The sequence below is a fragment of the Oncorhynchus gorbuscha genome, linkage group LG26, assembly GCF_021184085.1.
Source record: "Oncorhynchus gorbuscha isolate QuinsamMale2020 ecotype Even-year linkage group LG26, OgorEven_v1.0, whole genome shotgun sequence".
NCBI classification, from domain to species: domain Eukaryota; kingdom Metazoa; phylum Chordata; class Actinopteri; order Salmoniformes; family Salmonidae; genus Oncorhynchus; species Oncorhynchus gorbuscha.
In genome coordinates this window covers 31,578,202-31,593,731 of record NC_060198.1, presented here as the reverse complement: position 1 = coordinate 31,593,731, position 15,530 = coordinate 31,578,202, and the positions used below count along the sequence as shown (strand labels likewise).

At 47.5% G+C, this 15,530-nt stretch overlaps 2 protein-coding genes across 4 annotated transcripts in view; one reads left to right on the top strand and one right to left on the bottom strand.

Annotated features, from left to right (window-relative positions):
• The window catches only part of LOC124015434 (inactive rhomboid protein 1), a 50,755-nt gene extending 38,701 nt beyond the window's left edge, over positions 1-12,054 (top strand). The window contains exons 5-19 of one of the 3 annotated variants that reach the window (XM_046330618.1): positions 2,361-2,580; positions 2,825-3,031; positions 3,761-3,886; positions 4,145-4,314; positions 4,552-4,803; positions 4,926-5,037; positions 6,774-6,848; positions 7,029-7,190; positions 7,320-7,420; positions 7,561-7,624; positions 7,726-7,820; positions 8,166-8,241; positions 8,917-9,017; positions 10,334-10,487; positions 10,745-12,054. In XM_046330618.1, the coding sequence (XP_046186574.1) occupies positions 2,361-2,580; positions 2,825-3,031; positions 3,761-3,886; positions 4,145-4,314; positions 4,552-4,803; positions 4,926-5,037; positions 6,774-6,848; positions 7,029-7,190; positions 7,320-7,420; positions 7,561-7,624; positions 7,726-7,820; positions 8,166-8,241; positions 8,917-9,017; positions 10,334-10,487; positions 10,745-11,164 (2,335 nt within the window). In that variant the 3' untranslated portion in view covers positions 11,165-12,054. Of the gene's footprint in view, positions 1-2,360; positions 2,581-2,824; positions 3,032-3,760; positions 3,887-4,144; positions 4,315-4,551; positions 4,804-4,925; positions 5,038-6,773; positions 6,849-7,028; positions 7,191-7,319; positions 7,421-7,560; positions 7,625-7,725; positions 7,821-8,165; positions 8,242-8,916; positions 9,018-10,063; positions 10,103-10,333; positions 10,488-10,744 lie in introns of those variants that run through there. The other 2 variants (XM_046330619.1, XM_046330620.1) reach the window with 2 other exon arrangements.
• LOC124015435 (serotonin N-acetyltransferase-like) lies at positions 11,610-14,979 on the bottom strand. The gene is made up of 3 exons (XM_046330621.1): positions 14,478-14,979; positions 13,966-14,120; positions 11,610-13,788 (listed from the first exon to the last, which is right to left on the bottom strand). The coding sequence occupies exons 1-3, from the start codon at positions 14,641-14,643 to the stop codon at positions 13,483-13,485; spliced, it is 627 nt and encodes a 208-aa protein (XP_046186577.1). The 5' UTR covers positions 14,644-14,979; the 3' UTR covers positions 11,610-13,482.
• Positions 14,980-15,530: the final 551 nt, after the last annotated feature.

Genomic DNA, 15,530 nt, shown 5'->3' with positions numbered 1-15,530 from the left:
ATAATTCATGGCTACAGACGTGAATGCTACGGGTCGGTAGCCATTTAGGCAGGTTACCTTAGTGTTCTTGGGCATAGGGACCATGGTAGTCTGCTTGAAACATGTTGGTATTACAGACTCGGACAGGGAGAGGTTGAAAATATCAGTGAAGACACTTGCCAGTTGGTCAGTGCATGCTCGCAGTACACGTCCTGGTAATCCCTCTGACCTTGTGAATGTTGACCTGTTTAAAGGTCTTACTCACATCGGCTGCGGAGTGCGTGGTCACACAGTCTTCCGGAACAGCTGGTGCTCTCATGCATGTTTCAGTGTTATGTTCATCGAAGCGAGCATAGAGGTAGTTTAGCTAGTCTGATAGGCTTCTGTCACTGGCCAGCTCTCGGCTGTGCTTCCCTTTGTAGTCTGTAATGGTTTGCAAGCTCTGCCACATCCATCATGGCCGATGTAGTACGATTCGATCTTAGTCCTGTATTGACGCTTTGCCGTTTGATGGTTCGTCGGAGGGCATAGCGGGATTTATTATAAGCTTCCGGGTTAGAGTCCCACTCCTTGAAAACAGCAGCTCAAGCCTTCAGCTCAGTGCGGATGTTGCCTATAATCCATGGCTTCTGGTTGGGGTATGTACGTACAGTTATTGTTGGGACGACGTCATCGATGCACTTATTGATGAAGCCAATGACTGATGTGATTCCTCCTCAATGCCATCGGAGGAAACCAGGAACATTATTCCAGTCTGTGTTAGCAAAACAGTCCTGTAGCTTAGCATCTGCTTCATCTGACCACTTCCTTATTGAGCGAGTAATGGGTACTTCCTGCTATTTTAGCTTGTAAGCAGGAATCAGGGGGATAGAATTATGGTCAGATTTGCCAAATGGAGGGTGAGGGAGAGCTTTGTATGCGTCTCTGTGTGTGGCTAAAGGTGGTCCAGACTTCCCCCCCCCTCTGGTTGCACATTTAACATGCTGCTAGAAATTTGGTAAGACGGATTTAAGTTTCTCTTCATTAATGTCCCCGGCTACAAGGAGCGCCGCCTCTGGGTGAGCGTTTTCCTGTTTGCTTATGGCTGAATACAACTCATTGAGTGCCGTCTTAGTAGCAGCATCAGTCTATGGTGGTATGTGGACAGCTACGAAAAATACAGCTGAAAACTCTCTTGGTTGATAGTGTGGTCTACAGCTTATCATGAGATACTCAACCTCAGGCGAGCAAAACCTTGAGACTTCCTTAGATATCGTGCAACAGCTATTATTTACAAAAAGACATAGTCTGCCGCCGTCTTACCAGACGCCGCTGTTCTATCCTGCCGATAAAGCGTATAGCCAGCCACCTGTATGTTGATAATGTCTTCGTTCAGCCACGACTCCGTGAAGCGTAAGATATTACAGCTTTGAATGTCCTGTTGGTAGTTTAATCTTCCACGTAGGACGACAATTTTATTTTCCAAAGATTGCACGTTTGCTCGTAGAAGTGGGGGTTTATTCGGTCACCTACAAATTCTCAGAAGAATCTGGGTCTGTTCCCGGGAGAGCAGTATATCATTCACGTCGGGAGCCCGACTCGTAAAAGGAAAAAAGTCTGTAGCGGCTAAAGTTAGCTGAAGTTTGTAGTGGATGTTTAAAGAGAACTGAACTGTAGATGAGTTTATCCTGGCCCATAGACTACTTTCAGTGCAAGGAACCAGGTTGTAAAATAGTTGTAAAACTCAAATTGTAATAGAATAGTCCATTCCAAAAATGTCTTTATTCTAAAGTTAGTCATCTGGAGGAAATGGACAGATTTTCTTCCAGCAACAGAATGCCTCCAGCATGCTTTGAGAGTGGAGAAAGTTCAGTCTTTTACATTGATTCAAATGTTTGACTTTATTACTGTGCTGTAATGCTGCAAAGGCAGGCAAAGTAATACAATATACACCGGACCCATGAGAGAGACGGTGTGTGTGTGTGTGTGTGGGTCGGTGGGTGTGTGCGTGTGTGTGTTTGTGTGTGTGGGTGGGTGTGTGCCTGGACTGGAACATGTCCGGGCTTATTCCCTCTCTCTGGCTGATGGTCTATTACTAGTGCAGTCAAGAACAATTAGTCATTTTTTCTTTTCCTGAGAAGTGTGGCGTTATCGGTCCATTGCATGTTTGCCAACCCAGTCTTCCGAACAGGGCTTTGAGCAGGGACATCTAATAACAGCTCTAAATCTCTCTGGCCATTTACTGATGCACTCTGTGCTAGATAGCTGGAGTTAGCAGACTCCCTCTACGAGAGAAGTACTGGGGAACTAGCTGATCAGAGAGAGTTCTGTGGGTAGGGTGGAGTTTATGAGATGAGATGTGTGCTTCCCGCGGACTGAGTGGCTGGTGTTTGTGGTGTCAGGGGCACAGCGGACTGGTTCGGGGTCAGTAAGGACGGCGATGCCACTCAGAAATGGCAGAGGAAGAGTCTGCGCCACTGCAGCATGCGCTATGGCCGTCTGAAGCCCCAGGTGATCCGGCAGATGGACCTGTCCAGTCAGGACAACATCTCTCTGACCAGCACCGAGACGCCCCCGCCCCTCTACGTACCCTCCTCAGCACATGCCTTTGGCATGCAGAAGGTATGATGCCTCTGTCATCTATATATTTGGGTCATTATTGCCTATAGTACTTTTGTACTTCAGTGAGGGTTTCATTGTGGATCTTGACAACATATTTTAGGATGTATCAATATTTGTCTCCTGTGGTACCCACCGTATTTTTTTCAATTAGAATCTCGGTAGATTATTCGACCACAATCCAGTTTCACAATATACACTCAGTCCTAGATAGCCCGCTCCTAACCGATGTGTCTGTCATCTTCAGATCGTGGACCCGTTGGCGAGGGGGCGCGCGTTCCGTATGGTGGAGGAGGTGGACGGTTACAGCGTGCCCCAGACCCCCGTCACCCCCGGCGCCGCCTCCCTCTGCTCCTTCACCTCCTCCCGCTCAGGCCTCAACCGGCTGCCGCGGCGACGCAAGAGGGAGTCTGTCGCCAAGATGAGCTTCAGGGCAGCAGCAGCTCTGGTTAAGGTGAGCTTGCTGTGTGACGAGACATTCTATTGAAGGAAGTGATTCATTCTTTTAGAGACGGTCAGCTGCTAAAGCCCTCTACTGTTACTGTACACACAGATCCAAACCATACCCACCCAGTACCACTATGACCAAACTCTTCCCTTAATCGATAAGGTACCCTCGGTGAAACAGCATGGCCTGATCAGTTGTGTGGAATCAGTCGGCCTCCGGCGTTCTAGAACAGCACCGAGTTCCATCGGGGACGGACACATTTATTTTCGAAAGGAGACATTATCTCTGTGTTGTGTTGAGGGAGACCACTATGCGCTGTGTTGCATGTTCAGGAGCAGCAGTGCCGTGCTTAGGACTACTGTTATGAAAGAGCGTACCGTTTTGGAAGTGCAAGAGTGACGTGGAGGAATGAACGAACATGGCTCCACAAGCTCTGATATGCCTACTATGCATGTATTATAATTATGAGGTACTGTCCCCAACATTTTCTGACATGCAAAAATACACTCAACTCAATGTTAGTGTGTGTGTGTGTGTGTGTGTGTGTGTGTGTGTGTGTGTGTGTGTGTGTGTGTGTGTGTGTGTGTGTGTGTGTGTGTGTGTGTGTGTGTGTGTGTGTGTGTGTGTGTGTGTGTGTGTGTGTGTGTGTGTGCCGGTCAGCTCCGTATTGTCCTGCTGTGCTAGGTGACAGCTTATAGTGTGTGTTGTGTTGTCATGTGTGTGTGTGCATATCAGGGGCGCTCCCTGCGGGAAAACGCAACCCTGCGGCGGATGCAGAGACGCAGCTTCACCCCTGCCAGCTTCATGGAAGAGGACGTGGTGGACTTACCTGATGAGCTGGACACATCCTTCTTCGCCAGAGTAAGGACATGTCCTCGTCTACTCTGTAGTTAGAAACTCATCTCAGGCATACAGCACCCCCTGGAGGTCTCTAACAGAGTTGCAGCCTGGGATAGAGTCTAAAGGCCTGTGATTGGCCGACCAGTTAGTGTGTGTTTTCATTAGGACCAGGAGTTCTTCCTAAACCATGTGTGAGTTGACCAGGGAACTCTCCTGTGCCTAGTTCCCACCCACTACTGTTCTCAGACCTGGCCTACCCCCTCCCAATCCCTCCCCCAGGACTATCTGATGCAGGAGGAGTTGTCCACGTACGCTGACGAGGTGTTTGAGTCTCCGTCGGACGCGGCTGTGATGGATGTGGTGCAGGAGGAGGGCAGTAAGCTGGACGAGACGGAGCTGACCGGCAGCGCTCTGGACAAGAGTGAACTGGAGAGGAGCCATCTCATGCTGTGAGTCAGGCCCACTCATCATGACAACTAGTACACCGAAACATCTGAAACGACTAGAGTATCTTTGGTTTCCTGTCGCCAATATCCAATACACCAGAGCATCTCAGTGAACCATTCAGTTGTGACGACACAGTGTTCGGTTTAAAGAGAACCTACACTCTCCCCACGGGTGTTTCTGTGGTGGGTTCCTCTTTAAACTGGCTTTACCCCTCCTCTCTGTCTCCCCTCCCCTCCCAGGCCTCTGGAGCGAGGGTGGCGTAAGGCCAAAGAGGGAACCCCAGGACCGCCCAAGGTGCCCTTGCGGCAGGAGGTGGTGAGTGTGAACGGACAGCGACGGGGGCAGCGCATCGTTGTGCCCGTCAAGAAGCTGTTCGCTCGGGAGAAGAGGCCCTACGGACTGGGCATGGTGGGAAAGCTCACCAACCGCACCTACCGCAAGCGCATCGACAGCTATGTGAAGAGGCAGATAGAGGACATGGATGACCATAGGTAATGGTCTCTAAGACCATGCTGAGGCTCAGCGTGTTTAATACATGAGACCATCGGTGTAGAGTAGAGCACTTCTGTGTTTAAACCGTTGTTTTCTAATATGGACATTGTGTTTCCATCAGGCCTTTCTTTACATACTGGATCACCGTTGTCCACTTGCTGATCACCATCCTGGCTGTCTGCATCTATGGCATCGCCCCCGTGGGCTTCTCCCAGCACGAGACGGTTGATTCTGTGAGTACCACCTCACTTCCCTGGTCAAATCAAATCAAAGTTTATTGGTCGCGTACGCAGTTTAGCAGGTGTTATTGCGGGTGCAGTGAGATGCTTGTGTTACTAGCTCCTAACAGTGCAGTGAGATGCTTGTGTTACTAGCGCCTAACAGTGCAGTGAAATGCTTGTGTTACTAGCTCCTAACAGTGCAGTGAAATGCTTGTGTTACTAGCGCCTAACAGTGCAGTGAGATGCTTGTGTTACTAGCGCCTAACAGTGCAGTGAAATGCTTGTGTTACTAGCGCCTAACAGTGCAGTGAAATGCTTGTGTTACTAGCTCCTAACAGTGCAGTGAAATGCTTGTGTTACTAGCTCCTAACAGTGCAGTGAAATGCTTGTGTTACTAGCTCCTAACAGTGCAGTGAAATGCTTGTGTTACTAGCTCATAACAGTGCAGTGAGATGCTTGTGTTACTAGCGCCTAACAGTGCAGTGAGATGCTTGTGTTACTAGCGCCTAACAGTGCAGTGAGATGCTTGTGTTACTAGCGCCTAACAGTGCAGTGAGATGCTTGTGTTACTAGCGCCTAACAGTGCAGTGAGATGCTTGTGTTACTAGCTCCTAACAGTGCAGTGAGATGCTTGTGTTACTAGCGCCTAACAGTGCAGTGAGATGCTTGTGTTACTAGCTCCTAACAGTGCAGTGAGATGCTTGTGTTACTAGCGCCTAACAGTGCAGTGAAATGCTTGTGTTACTAGCGCCTAACAGTGCAGTGAGATGCTTGTGTTACTAGCTCCTAACAGTGCAGTGAAATGCTTGTGGTACTAGCTCCTAACAGTGCAGTGAAATGCTTGTGTTACTAGCTCCTAACAGTGCAGTGAGATGCTTGTGTTACTAGCGCCTAACAGTGCAGTGAGATGCTTGTGTTACTAGCTCCTAACAGTGCAGTGAAATGCTTGTGGTACTAGCTCCCAACAGTGCAGTGAGATGCTTGTGTTACTAGCGCCTAACAGTGCAGTGAAATGCTTGTGTTACTAGCGCCTAACAGTGCAGTGAAATGCTTGTGTTACTAGCGCCTAACAGTGCAGTGAGATGCTTGTGTTACTAGCTCCTAACAGTGCAGTGAAATGCTTGTGTTACTAGCTCCTAACAGTGCAGTGAGATGCTTGTGTTACTAGCGCCTAACAGTGCAGTGAGATGCTTGTGTTAATAGCTCCTAACAGTGCAGTGAAATGCTTGTGGTACTAGCTCCCAACAGTGCAGTGAGATGCTTGTGTTACTAGCGCCTAACAGTGCAGTGAGATGCTTGTGTTACTAGCTCCTAACAGTGCAGTGAGATGCTTGTGTTACTAGCTCCTAACAGTGCAGTGAAATGCTTGTGGTACTAGCTCCTAACAGTGCAGTGAGATGCTTGTGTTACTAGCGCCTAACAGTGCAGTGAGATGCTTGTGTTACTAGCGCCTAACAGTGCAGTGAGATGCTTGTGTTACTAGCGCCTAACAGTGCAGTGAAATGCTTGTGTTACTAGCTCCTAACAGTGCAGTGAAATGCTTGTGTCACTAGCTCCTAACAGTGCAGTGAGATGCTTGTGTCACTAGCTCCTAACCGTGCAGTGAAACTTCAATCAAAAAATCCTAAACTAAAATCAAGAAACGTCTGAACGAATCATTACAGCTTTACAATGGCCTTACAGTCATTATGACCTTCTATTCCATCCTTCCAGGATCAACTTGAAATGTGAAATGTTTTCCTCCACAGGTTCTAAGAAACAAAGGTGTATATGAAAATGTCAAGTTTGTACAACAAGAGAACTTCTGGGTCGGGCCCAGTTCAGTAAGCACATTCACATTGCTCCCCTTTTGTTCATTCAAACATTCTGTTCCATGACCAGATATGTCCGATCCTTTCAGTTTGGAAGGTACTTATGTGAGCGCTTTAACTAGGCCTGATAAAGGGAGGGTGTTCTATGTGTCTATTCCTGACTGTCTGCATGCCATCTGTCTCCCTCGTTAGGAGGCTCTGATCCACCTGGGGGCCAAGTACTCTCCCTGCATGCGTCAGGACCAGCAGGTGCACGACCTGATCCGGGACAAGAGAGACATAGAGAGAGACTCTGCCTGCTGTGTGCGCAACGACCGCTCCGGCTGTCTACAGACCTCAGAGGAGGAGTGTTCGGTGAGTCGTGAGTCCCTGAGCCGACCTATTCTCTCTCGCTCTCTCTCTCTCACTCTTTTGTACTCTACCTCCACGAAAGAGCTATTCAGGGGTCAATATTTTTTCCTTTCGATCTTTGTTTTGCCTCAGAGTACTCTGGCCGTGTGGGTGAAGTGGCCTGGTCATCCCAGCACCCCTCAGCTGGAGGGCAGAGACAGGCAGTACGGCTCAGTGTGCCATCAGGACCCCCGGTGAGAGAACCACTCTGACATTCAGCAGTACGCCGTCACACTCCTCATGCTACTGTTGTTGCACTGTGTGCTTATTGGGACCACGGACTGAACTGTGTATCCATACTAATATTTCATCAATATTTTTCACCCCACAACAGGATTTGTCTCGAGCCAGCATCGGTGGCACCGCATGAATGGCCTGACGACATCACCATGTGGCCAGTGAGTACTGTGTAACCCCGTTGGTCATGATGAGAGGGTGAGAGGTCAGAGGACCTGTCAATCAGTCAGTGTCTCCTTGTTACCTCTGGCTGTGTTTTTAGGTTTGCACCAGGTACAACACAGGGAACCACACCAACCTGCCTCACATAGACTGCACCATCACAGGCCGGCCCTGCTGCATCGGCACAAAAGGGAGGTGAGGAGAGCCTACATACAAAACCAGACATGCAAACAGTCACGCCAGACACCACACACACATTCCTGGGAGTCTATTTACTATAGACACTCTGGTGTTGATTTGCCTGTGTCTGTGGTACATGTAGATGGATGCTTAAACAAGGCAGGGGGCTGCATCTCAATAATCTACATGGACTTCCTCTCCCCTCTTGCCTTCATCTGCACTGATCTGGTAAAGCAGCAATATGTAAGCAGTGTAGTGGTCACCATGTGTCTTGTTCATGACCTATTAGTGCACATGAAGGGGAGGAGTCAATGGGAGTGTGTGGCCACGAGGTCATGCTGTGGTTCTCCCGTTCCTCAGGTGTGAGATCACGTCCAGGGAGTATTGTGACTTCATGAAGGGCTACTTCCACGAGGAGGCTACTCTCTGCTCCCAAGTAAGTAAGCATCTCTCTACTCAATGAATATCGGACTATTACGTTGAGTTAGGATATTGCCAAGTCATCTTCAGTGGCTAGCTAGTATGATGGATACGATAGCCCGCGTCCTACAAAAGACAACGCGGACCATAACCCCGGCCCCGTTCCGACTAGGTTAATGAGACAGGCTGAGTCGGAGGCAGCCGTTGAGGAGCAGAGGAAGACCTAAGCTGTCAGAGTGGATAGTGTTTAATCACCCTACAGGGTGCCACACAATACCCTACTGAGTAGGCAAACTGTCCTCACTGTAATCCCCTCTGCTCTGAGCTACAGAATATCCAGGGCACAAGTAAATATATTCACACGGAAGGCTCTTCATTATAAACAGGATGTATTCATTCCACAACATGTGTCAAATGAAAATCCATCCTCTACTACTGGTACTTGCAGCGACATGTTTGTCTTAGAACTGCATGGCAGTAAAATAAGTTATTGTAAATCCGGTGGGTATCTGTGTGTGTGTGTGTGTGTGTGTGTGTGTGTGTGTGTGTGTGTGTGTGTGTGTGTGTGTGTGTGTGTGTGTGTGTGTGTGTGTGTGTGTGTGTGTGCGTGCGTGCGTGCGTGTGTGTGTGTGTACAGAGACAAAGAGAGAGATGGTGTCCTGTATGTGATGTAGTCTACCTCCTCCCCCAGGTTCACTGCATGGATGATGTGTGTGGCCTGCTGCCTTTCCTCAACCCAGAGATCCCAGACCAGTTCTACAGACTGTGGCTCTCTCTCTTCCTGCACGCTGGGTAAGTGGCTGCCTGCCTCTGCCATTTCATCACAAATCCTCTGCCCATCTTAGCGGCATTTAATACATTCGGCCGGGACTGTACTGTTAGACATCCCTGGAGCAGCTGTATTATAATGAGGCAGAAGGGTGGCCTACGATTCGTTCCATTGGGTGACCAATTATGTGTCCTCTCACTGATTTATTATGTGTCATGTACACTTTCTCCAATAACTCCTTCTTCAAGCACCTCATTAATGTCTTTGACTTCTTCTGTCAGAATGTCAGTGGTCCCACAGCGCAGATGTCATGAGCCTATATTAGTAGAAGGAGCTGAGTGTGTACACTAACGTGCCACTCGGAGGAAGAGGAGGGAGCAGAGTAGCAGTCCTCCATCTCTCTGCTGCCTCTTATCTGTCTCCTCTCTCTCTCAACTCTCTCCTCTCTCTCCTCTCTCTCTCCTCTCTCTCCTCTCTCTATCTCCTATCTCTCTTCTCTCTCTCCTCTCTCTCCTATCTCTCTTCTCTCTCTCCTCTCTCTCCTCTCTCTCTCTCTCTCCTCTCTCTCCTCTCTCTCTCCTCTCTCTCCTCTCTCTATCTCCTATCTCTCTTCTCTCTCTCCTCTCTCTCCTCTCTCTCTCTCCTCTCTCTCCTGTCTCCTCTCTCTCCTCTCTCTCCTCTGTCTCCTCTCTCTCCTCTCTCTCCTCTCTCTCCTCTCTCTATCTCCTATCTCTCTCCTCTCTCTCCTCTCTCTCTCTCTCCTCTCTCTTCTGTCTCCTCTCTCTCCTCTCTCTTCTCTGTCTCCTCTCTCTCCTCTGTCTCCTCTCCTCTCTCTCCTCTCTCTCTCTCTCTCTCTCTCTCTCTCTCTCTCTCTCTCTCTCTCTCTCTCTCTCTCCTCTCTCTCCTCTCTCTCCTCTCCTCCCCGGGGTAATTGAAGGAAATGCCCTCTCTGCAGGCAGTAGCCCTCATTAGGCCTGAGGAGATAGACAGACAGCAGAGACATATTGATGCTGGATAAACTAGAGATCTCTCACATCATGGTGTAGCATGTCTTTCTGTCCCCCTGTAGGATCCTTCACTGCATGGTGTAACGTGTCTTTCTGTCCCCCTGCAGGATCTCTCACATCATGGTGTAACGTGTCTTTCTGTCCCCCTGTAGGATCCTTCACTGCATGGTGTAACGTGTCTTTCTGTCCCCCTGTATGATCCTTCACTGCATGGTGTCACGTGTCTTTCTGTCACCCTGTAGGATCCTTCACTGCATGGTGTAACGTGTCTTTCTGTCCCCCTGTACGATCCTTCACTGCATGGTGTAACGTGTCTTTCTGTCACCCTGTAGGATCCTTCACTGCATGGTGTCAGTGTGCTTCCAGATGACCATCCTGAGAGACCTGGAGAAGCTGGCAGGCTGGCTGAGGATCTCCATCGTATACATCCTGTCTGGCATCACCGGCAACCTAGCCAGCGCCATCTTCCTGCCCTACAGAGCAGAGGTCTCCCCCATAACACACACTAACACACACACCTCAATATGTAGGCTTCAATTTGGACAGCTCAGAACACATGACTGGTAATGGTGTCAGATGAGACAGACTAGATGTATGGTTCAGACTGGGGGGGGGGGGGATCTTTCATTGTTTTGTGCAGCTCATAGAATGTGTCTAATAGAATGTGTCTAGGTGCTGAGTATTTCTATGTTGACCTTTTCCACTGACTGACCGGTCCCTCTCTCTCCCCCTCCCTCCGTCAGGTGGGTCCGGCAGGCTCCCAGTTTGGCATCCTGGCCTGCCTGTTTGTGGAGCTGTTCCAGAGCTGGCAGATCCTGGCCCAGCCGTGGCGGGCCTTCATCAAGCTGCTGTGTGTGGTGCTCTTCCTCTTCGCCTTCGGCCTGCTGCCCTGGATCGACAACTTTGCCCACATCTTTGGCTTCATCTCTGGCTTCTTCTTGTCCTTCGCCTTCCTGCCCTACATCAGCTTCGGACGCATGGACATGTACCGCAAGCGGCTGCAGATCATCGTCTTCCTGGTGGTGTTCTTGGGGCTGTTCGCCGGCCTCGTGGTGCTTTTCTATGTCTACCCCATCAAGTGTGACTGGTGTGAACTGCTCACCTGCATCCCCTTCACAGACAAGTTCTGTGAGAAGTATGACCTCAACGCCCACCTCCACTGAGGAGGGGGAAGATAGCGCCAGAGGAGGGGCGTCAGGTCAAGAGGCATCGATTGGCAGGTGTTATCAACCTATCCTTGTCTCTGTTCTGCCCTATAGTGTGGCTAAAGGGGAGGGGGGGTCCTGTTCGGAGCTCCCTCTCCTCTGGCTCTGTGAACTGAACTCTGATGACAATATGCTTGTGTTTTTTACTTGGGCTGTCTGTATGAATAAGTAGGAATGCCACTGCACTCGTCATGAGGACTTGCATTAATCACATTCTTTTCACCCCCCACACACACACACACCATTTTCTCTCCTCCACTGACCAATGAGAGAAGGGTATGGTCTATCCCCTTATCTAAGCCCTTCACACATTTCTCTCTCTCTTCACGTAAAAGGCAGGGTTTGGAGGAGTCATCACTGGTACAATAGACAGAAGGAAATATGTCTGTATGTTTTTCAAATGTTTAAATTTGTATTTTCATGTTTTTAACACTCACAATCGAGGAGTAGGTTTTGTAATTATTCAGGCAACCTCTCAAAACAACCAGGGACAAACAAATCAGACATGAATACCTTTGGTGCCTTGCTGATAAATGTACCAACTACTGCCATATTTTTGTTACAATACGTTGAGCACTCAAATGCTATCCTTTGATTGGTTTGTTGCTTCTTCAGAAGTAATGATGGATGGAAACAAGGTAGTGTTTTAGCTACCTATCTACTCGTATGTAACTGAATACAACAGTAAAAAAAAGAAAACTTTGAAAAGAAATCCGTCAGTGAAGTCTGTCTGATTTTCTGTGGTGACTGATGCTGCCCTTTTACTTTCAGACATGAACATTAGTTACCGTTCGCTAACAGTCGGCTTTGTTGAAGGCACCACTGTTTTCCGTGATGTATGTCAATGTTATAGGGAGTATGAGGAGCTATAAAATCAGTGGCATCGTTTCCCTTTGTCGCCTTCGTACATCATAGTGTTAATACGAAAGGTGAGCAACAGCCAAAGAGTTCAACACACTAGAGGACTAATGGGGTTTCGAAAAATAAAATGGTATTTACATCACACTCAGAGAACTCAATAATAGTAGTATCTCAGTAACAGTATCTCAATAACAAAAGTAGAGTTAGTATCTCAATAACAATAATAGTATTAGTAGTATTAATAGTATAGTAGTATTAGTAGTATTAATCGTAGTATTAGTAGTAATGCAAACCTCAAACGAGAATAGTACTACAAAGTACGATTTGTGGCAAGGAACATTTAATTTAAATACTCTCAAAACGAAGCATAATTACAATGGAGAATGTTGGGACTGCAAAATTCGAACTTTGATAATTCAATGACGTATACACAAAGTATGCAGAAACTCGACATTGCATCTCAAACATATTCTGATTCAGTCTGTTATCAGTAACAATTTGTTTTTCTTTCTGTTGCTGTTTTCTAAGAAAGCCCATTCTTGTCCCCTTCATGCGATGGTGCATGTCCCCTCTCTATGTTGCAGGGGGTCGGGATGCTGTCTGTGAGGCACTGAAAGATGGTGTCTCCGAGCCTGCTGGTGCTGCAGCTGAGATTGATGGGGCAGTGCCTTCTCTCATGGAGCACCTGTGGTTGCAACCTAGTCTCAGAGCATTTCATATGATTCTGTATGTAAATCTGAGATAATCCATTTAGTATGATATTACGATTTACAATTCATATTATATATGTTCAGAATTTGCAAAACATACAATATATTAGGATTTTACAAAACATGTAATATGTTGCAAATTCTAGCTAGGTGGCTAATGTTAGCTAGGTTAGGGGTTAGGGTTAAGTTTATGAGTTAAGTTAAAGTGTTAAGGTTAGGGTTAGGTTTAGGGGAAGATTAGCTAAAAGGTTTAAGGTTAGAGTTACGTGAAAGGTTAGCTAAACGTGAAGGGTTTGCTTAAAGGGTTAAGGTTAGGCTTAGGGGAAGTTTTGGATAGCATGCTAAGTAGTTGCAAAGTAGCTAAAAAGTAGTACGTCGTTGAAAAGTTGCTAATGTTGTCCGTGAGGAGATTTGAACTCGCAATCTTTACTAGATGTTCGTTTTAAATGCCCACCCTCCTTAAGTAACCATCTGTCTTATGTAACCACACCAAATGTAACCTATCATACTAAATGGAGTGTCTCGAATTTACGTACAGAATATTATGAAATGCTCTGAGACCAGGTTGGTGCGTGGATCTGTCTGTCTGCTATAGTGTGGTCTGGACGGTCACCTGTGATGACCAGAGTCTATGTTTACATGGTGGATGAGTTCCAGTGCTAGGATTGATGTGATTATGAGCGGGGTGGTGATGGCCGGCAGTGACTAGCAGCCGCTGTTCCGCCGTGCGTAGGCCGCTCCGCCGATATGGTACTCCATCTCCTGGAAGGTGAGGTTGGGCACGGTGATGGCAGAAGGCCCCTTTTCCTTGAAGCCTGCCTTCTGGTAGAAGGGCACCAGGAACTCCTCACAGACCAGCAGGGCCCTCCGGAGGCCTGGCACACATCGCAGGTACTGCAGGTAGCGCCACAGCAGGATGGAACCTTTACCCTGCTGGCGAGCGTGGCGGTGTACAGACAGTACATGGATGTGCACTGCCGAGGTTTCTGGGATATGTTGGGTCATGGCCTCCTGGGGTAGGGAAAGGCAAAGGTAGGGTTAATGACCAGGTATGATCAGAGTAAAAACATGTATTTTATTGATGGTTACCTTTCAGATTATGAAAAGAATATGTCTGTTTTTGGGGGGGCAAAACAATTCCAAATATGCAATGGAGGTAGCTACTGGAAATTGTGGTGTCTGTCTCACCTGCTCCAGTCTCTCCTTGCCCCAGCCTGAGCCGATGATGAACGCCACCAGCTGGCCCTCTTCAAACCAGCCCAAGGAGAGCTCCGGACACTGACTTAGGAAGTTCAGCACCTCATCAAGAGTGAGTGGACACTCACCAGACACAGAGACGAATGCTGGTGGGAGGAAAGACGAGACACACGGTCAGTCAGTGAGCAGATGAAGCATCTTGGAAGATTAACAAACAAACCAGGGATTACAGGCTGCTTGTTCTCTTATCACAGTGTATTGATGTCATTCACAATCCATTTTTTGGGACAAAAATCTGGGATAAACACACATTTGGTGGTATTATGGCATTGTTTAGTTTCCTTAGCTATTTATATAGTGGAGACTGACAGCTATTGTCATTATGTGTTAGAAATGATAAGATAAATGTGCATTTTGTTAAGACCCAAAAGCCTCTCTAGTCCAACAAATCCTATACAATCAACATTTTCTGAGTAACCAGTAGAATCTGGAGATATTCTTACCTTCTCTCTCGATCTCGAACACGCTGATGGCGTCCTGTGGGGTCAGGTTCCTGAACTCGCTGGCGGGGAGCGTGTGGCGTCTCTGGGTTCGCGGAATGACCCCACCAACCGGGGTCCTGGTGTAGAAGGGCTTGAGGAATGGAGAGCGGCTGACCTGATGTGTCATGATGGTCAGTTCCTGGGCTGGTGAATAATAACGATGAAACAGTCTCTGTCCTGTCTCTACAAGTATAGCAGCTCTCTTTCCAGTCTTCTGGTGTAGAGACGACTGTAGATATTTTCTTGGTTAGATGTTGGTTTCCTCTTGACCGTTTTTGTTGTTGTTCCAGAGTGGTTTGATGATGATAATAGTCTTTGAATCCAACACTAAAAACACATCTGAGGTTATCTTGCTCTGTGCTTTCTATCTGCCTGTCTCTCTCTGTCAACTGACTAGTATTTCTCCTCACCAGTAGAATAGTACCTGTCCTTTTGTCTCAACACCTCCACTGCAAGCACTTACCCTCCCTGATCTCCTTCTCTTGCTATCTCTCTCTTATTGGCCCATCCCCGGATCTGTCAAAGTGGTCCTTCCAAAGAGGGGATCACTGTCTGGGCACGTGAGGTGAACAATTCACCAAATCTGGTGACAAGCATGTTTATGCATAGCAGTGTCTGGGTTAAAGGAAACCATTGAACTCTGTGATATCCATTATATTAGTTATTGATTCATTCATTCTCTTCAGTGTTCATTTTGTTCAGGGTTTTCTTAGAAAACTCAATTGAAGGCCAGTTTTTAATATATTGTCCCTTTCATTGCACTGTTATTACATCCATTCACAAAGAAATCCATCAAGTTCACAGTTCATACTTTCAAGCCCCATACTGTATGTAAGGGCTACTTATATCACCATTATATGATACACTAAAACATGACGAGTGAAACCTCTGTGTAGGCTTTAAAGAGTTCTGAAGCCTTCATTAAGCTTTTGAAGTTAAGGCTCAAAGTGTGACCAAGATCACCAAGGGTTTTTTGTCTCTTACATCGATGATGTCATTTTGGCACGCTAACGT